The sequence below is a fragment of the Hipposideros armiger genome, unplaced genomic scaffold (genome assembly GCF_001890085.2).
Source record: "Hipposideros armiger isolate ML-2016 unplaced genomic scaffold, ASM189008v1 scaffold_235, whole genome shotgun sequence".
Lineage (NCBI taxonomy): Eukaryota > Metazoa > Chordata > Mammalia > Chiroptera > Hipposideridae > Hipposideros > Hipposideros armiger.
This window is the reverse complement of record NW_017731585.1, coordinates 1,391,262-1,397,003: the sequence shown is the minus strand read 5'-3', so window position 1 is coordinate 1,397,003 and position 5,742 is coordinate 1,391,262. Positions and strand designations below refer to the sequence as shown.

The following is a 5,742-nucleotide window of genomic DNA, read 5'->3' as shown; positions in this document are numbered from 1 at the left end:
AGCCTTCTGGACAGACACCTTGAATTTAAATACCTGCAGCAACCAAGGGGGCTAAATAAGTGAGAAAGGGCTGTGGCAAACCAGGGTGCAGTTTCTCAGCTCCAGCTAATTCTTGCAGTGTAAGAATGTGAACCCAACATTACTAGATGGTGTAAGTTAGGATTAGATTTCGCCACATGGGACAGAAAACCCCAAATAATAGCTTAAAAATACAGAGGTTTCTCTCTCTTTCATTGAGCCAATTGTGAGTTCATTCTGATACATAGTAGCTAGGGTTCTTCCATCTCACTGCAAGGGTGTGTTTGGTCCCAAATGGAGGCTAAAGCTCCGGCCATCACACCTCTGTTCTAGGGAGCAAGATGGAGTAAGGTGGAAAGAAGGGCAAAGAGCACATGCTAGTCATTTTAAGGTTTCCTGGAAGCTGTTGTATAGTGTTTCTAGATCTCATTGGCAGAATTTAGACACATGGTGACTCTAGCTATAAGGGAGGCAATGTAGCTTTAGTTCTGGTTGCCCCTGTGCCAAGCTAAAAACCAGGCATCCTGTGGCTAAAGGGAAATAGATATTGTGATATGCAATTAGCAATCTCTGTCACATAATGCCCCCTTGCCTCTAAATACCACACACCCCATTTTCCCTTGCATAGAATATCCTGCGACTTTGGAGAGACATGGTAACTTTCATCCTGTTACAGCATCCAGCCCAGAAGTCTTGATCTTAGGCGACGTACAGTTCCCCACTGGGTCCTGGTGCCACACCACATATGGGATGATGGGAAGGAACCATAAAGATTCCTGAGAGGGAGAAGGGACATGGCAGACCAGCCATGGCCACGGTCAGGTCCCACTGGGCAGGCTTGGTGAAGCTCCCCATGCTCGGTGGAGGAAGCTGCTGGCAGCCCATCTGGCTGACTCAGCTCTGTTCCGGGAGGAACCCCATGCATAGTGTCCCCATGGAGGAGTCAAGCTCCCTCGGCAACATGTTTCTGCACAACTCAGTGGCTTTTAACCTATTTGTCCTGATGAGTTCCACAGGCCTGAAACAGCCCCATCTGGATATAGGTTCAGGGCAGCCTGGCCTTTCCATCTGCCCTCTGCATCGACATAACTGCTGGGGGAGGGCTGGGCAGGGGGAAGGGAGAGCAGTACACTTACTCTCTTCATATTTTCATGTGCAATTGATTAACTTAAAAATCCTGGCAATTAGTGTTTGAAAATCATATTTTAGGACAAGTAAACATGCCCATGTGCCATGTGTGGCCTTCTGGTGCCAGAGTGGGGGGTGCTGTTGAACGGGGTAATTGGAGCTCCTCCCCTGGTGTAGGCTGGCCTGAGGGTCTAACATCCATGGAGATGGCTTCACACCAGCCCCCTTCAACCTGGCAGGAAGGACCAGTGACGAAACACCTGGGGGAAGAACTGGCCACAGCTGGAGGGCGGGACTCCTGCAGGGAGTCAGGGTGAGCTAGACACTGGAGTTAGTACAGAAGCTCAAGACAATCTGGCTGACTTCACGACCAAGCCCACTGGGATAAGGGAAGGGCCTGTGGTGCGGGGGGCTGTGCAGAGGGTACCCCAGACCCTAGGTAGGGTAGGTGCAAAGGCCTTGCTTGCCTGCCCTGCAGACTCCACCAACCGGGACTCGCTGGACATGATCGAGCGCTGCATCTGCCTGGTGTGCCTGGATGCCCCGGGGGGCTGGGAGCCCAGTGACACCAACAGGGCACTCCAGCTCCTTCACGGTGGAGGCTGCAGCAAGAATGGGGCAAACCGCTGGTACGACAAGTCCTTGCAGGTGAGTGTCCCCTGCAGTATGGCCAGTGGTCCAAGCTGGCACTATGCTCATGTCTGGCAGACTCTCTCACAGGCCTCTTGCTACCCAGGATGCTGCATGTGGGGCTGAGGGAACTGAGGGGGCTGGACACGTGCCATTAGCGTCAGCCCCTGGACTGGCCAGGACACTTCTCAGAATCAAGTAGCCAAACCCAACACAAACGCCTTACCCTTCCTACAGCCTGTGCCACGCCAGGGAAACCTCTGGTCAGACCTGGAGTTCACTGCCCATTTCCCATCACACACTGTAAGGTGGGGGCATGCTGTGGGCTCCCACCGAGCAATCCTCAACACGTTCAGCAAGAATCACGTCTGATGCCAAGAGATGTCAGCTTTTCTGAATTTCTGTCACCCTGGCCTGGCCATTTTGGCACACCTCCCTCCAGCCCTGAAAAGTCAGGCTGCCCGGCATCTTCACAGAAGAAAAGTCATAAAATGAAATAAAGCATTTCATATTTTTTTCAATCATGTGACATCAGCCCAGAAATAAGACACTTTGGCCTGGAGAAAAACACTCATGCAGGTGGGGATGAGGTTGAGGTTGGGCCATCATTTCTGTTCTTCCATCCTTTTTCCCCCAGCATGCCAATCCTGAATCTAATCTTGTTTATTTTGAAAGCTGCCACACTTCCACAATGGCCCATTAAATAGCAGCCGATGATCTCTATGCTTCGCTCACACTGGTGAGCGTTTCTAGGCTTATTTTTCTCTTCCTCTGTCCCCTACATTCTGCAGCATATTCTTTTTATTGGTTTGCATATTGATTCCGCCCTTTCCGATGAGTTTTGCTGCTGTCCTGGCTGTTTCAGCCTCCACCTGTGGTGCTAATGGCTTGTAATCTTTCATGGAGCAGCTGTGGGAGTGAAATGGTATAATGGATGTACAAGACCCAAATCATAGTAAGGCTCTGTAGCAGTTTTTAAAAGGCACCATTTGCCTCCCTTTCTTTTAGTGACAGGGACAGAACAACACTAAAGTGTGAGTGGGCACAGTCCTTCCCTCCTGCCTCACGGGGATGACTGGGCTCTTCTTGCAGGCAGGACAGATTAGCAGGTGAGCTGGAGAAGCCCAATGGGCTTCGTGGATGTGAATTGAAAGGATGTAGGGCTAGTCTCAAGAAAGAATGGCAAGGGACTCGGGAGAGAGAAAAGAGCCTGCAGGGATGAGCTTTGTGGGGAACTCTGTGGGAAGTTTGTTGGAAGAATGGGAGTAAAGATTCAGGCAACTGAAAACAACGTGAGAGATTGGGAGAGACTTGGAGAGAGTCAGCTCAGTAGCGGGCTATGCGCCCTTCAAGGGGTTTCAGTAAAGACTTCAAAAGCTTGTTTGTTTGTTTGTTTGATTATGGATAGTGGGCTATTATCTCCTGAGTGTGATGCTGTGCTGAGCTACAAGGCAGCCCTGCTTTATTTGGATTATGCTTTAAGAATCAAATCTCATTCTTACTACTTTCTCCCAGTACTTTTGTGCACTGAGTGTGTCCCGATTCCAAGTCAGCTAAATACAGACTTTGTGAGGTCATGAAAAAAATCACAAGTAATCTTTACAGTTCTTGTGGTCCTTTCATATACCTTCTATCTAATCCTCATGTCAGTCCTATGAACTAGCCTTAATGGATCCATTTTAAACGAGAGTGAACTGAAGCCAGAGAGTTGAAGTGTCTTGTCAAAGCCCCACCCCCACCCCCACCCCCGCCTGGCAGGCAGCAACCGCAGAACTGGAATCTGGGTCTCTGACACGGAGCCGGTGCAGCAGTTAACTGGGCACCCACAGCACGCTTTTCCCTCACTCTCATCTCTCCCTAGGAACCTGCATGCCATCCAAATTGGACCGTTATCTTTCATTTAGCCATTCAACAAAATTATTGAGCCTCCACTATGGGCTGGACACTGGTCTAAATTCTGGGAATAAAATCAACGGTACCTAAAAACACAGGCCATCGGACACATCATCACACAATGTAATACAGGACAGTGTCCCTGCCACTCATGGTGAAGGGGAAACAAGGCTAATAGAAGCTGCAGGGACTCGCCCATGAGCCAAGGAGAATGTGCACAGCCTCTCAGCCAGGGAACTTCAGCTGCACCTTCACTGCTTAGAGTATTTCTGGGAAGGAGGTTGCACAGTTTCGATCTGTCTGAGAAACCCTCCCACATTCTCAGGCCCTGGCAACTGCATGTAATGTTCTTTTCAGGATATAACATGCTTTGGCGTCCTTAAGGAGAGAGCCCTCGAGAAGCTAGGAGGAGGTAGTCTGGAGCAGGGGGCTGATTTGAAATGCTGACTTTCCCACAGGTCTGCTCACCTCTCCTCCTTATTGCAGTTTGTGGTGGGCCGGGACGGCACCTGCGGCGTGGTGTGTGAACACTCTCCATTCGACGGCATTGTCCTGGTGCAGTGCACGGAGTATCTGCTCAAGTTCATGTGAGTCTAGAGGGCACAACCCCTCCAGAGCAGCTGTGGAGGCAAAGCCAGGCTGCTCTGCGGCTGCCAAAATAAGCTACAAAGAATTGGGGTGGCCACTAATGCACAGCTGCATTAGTCTGGAAAGTGTCATAGCAAAAGGTGAATTTGCAAACCAACTTGAATGAGACATCATACGCTTTATCAGCCATGGACAGAAGGGGCTGATCGGGCAACAGCAGTTAGGGAGAGGCTTGGCAAAGAATTTTCAGCTAAAAAGGAATATTTGCTTTGGTCCAGAGTCGCTCAGATCAATCCCTATTATGTATACAAAGTCCAAGCTGGGCCAGCTGATGACGCAGCAGAGGGGAGGTCTTTGAGCTGCACGTCTTTCCATCAGGCTGGGTCTCTGGCTCTCTCTAGCTTTCAAGCTGGCCAGACTAAGGCTCTCTCTGTTCTTTAAACTCACTGGGTTTCTTCCTCCATTTATGATTTCGCTCATTTTTTTCTTCTAGAATCTTCTCCCTGATTCTAAGTTCTAAATCTCTTCCACGATTTAGGACCTCCTTAGGATCCCTGAAAACCCAAACCAACCCTTATAGACAGAACAACACAAGTTGCTTCAATTTCTCTCCAAATGTTTTATAAGTGTTAGTGGTATAAGGTATTTGAACAGAAAAATGTGAAAAGAAATAATGGACTTTGGAGTCAGGTGGAACTGGATGTAATCCTGGCTCTGCCACTTGCTAATTTGGGTGGCCTCTCCAAGCCTCAGTCTATTCGTCTGTGCAATGGTTCTGGGTGGGCGAGCAGTACACACCCACTGAACTTCCAACACTGAGATGACTGCAGATGGCAGGAAAGCCTGCTGCCCGGCCCTGTGGCTCACAGGGCCACCTCTGTGCCTGCAGGATGAGCAGCAGCAAGAAGCTGGTCCGAGCTGACTCTGTCAGCGAGCTGCCGGCTCCCAGGAGGCTGAGGTGGAAATGCTCCCCGGAAATTCAAGGCCTGTTAGCCTCCTCAGCAGAAAAACTACAACGGTAAGGAGAAGCCCAAGTCTCCTTGGGGGTGATGCTCTGGGGGTTACCTTGTGGTTCCCTTCCCATCCCAGCTGCTGAGGCACCCAGGAAGGTTCCAGAGACCCCAGCTCTTCCACCCCCCCTCCCCTTATGGAAATGTAGTCAAACTAAAGGGGAGTTGTAACTCCCAGGGCAATAACCTTGCTGACGAATGCATCATTTCCATAAAATGCAAATGTGGAGCTATTTTTTCACGGATTTTACCTGACTGGGCAGAGTCAATGTGGGGAAATCACCCCCTACTTTCAGGAGAGTAATAAACAACTGTTTTGAATAGTCATTTGAATCCAAGCTATTTCAATTTGCTTGAATTTTCACTACAACTCAACAAGGGGCCTTTCTTCCCAAAGGCAACTCTGGCCCTAACGGGATCCAGGTCAGGGGTGGAACCCCCTTTGGAGGTGGGGGCGGTGGGAAGCAGTGCTGGC

At 49.9% G+C, this 5,742-nt stretch overlaps 1 protein-coding gene across 1 annotated transcript in view; it reads left to right on the top strand.

Annotated features, from left to right (window-relative positions):
* The window catches only part of CHAT (choline O-acetyltransferase), a 62,796-nt gene that overhangs the window by 46,026 nt on the left and 11,028 nt on the right, over positions 1-5,742 (top strand). Inside the window, exons 8-10 of the mRNA XM_019655048.1 lie at positions 1,625-1,794; positions 4,156-4,256; positions 5,147-5,275. Of these exons, the coding sequence (XP_019510593.1) occupies positions 1,625-1,794; positions 4,156-4,256; positions 5,147-5,275 (400 nt within the window). The remainder of the gene's footprint in view (positions 1-1,624; positions 1,795-4,155; positions 4,257-5,146; positions 5,276-5,742) is intronic.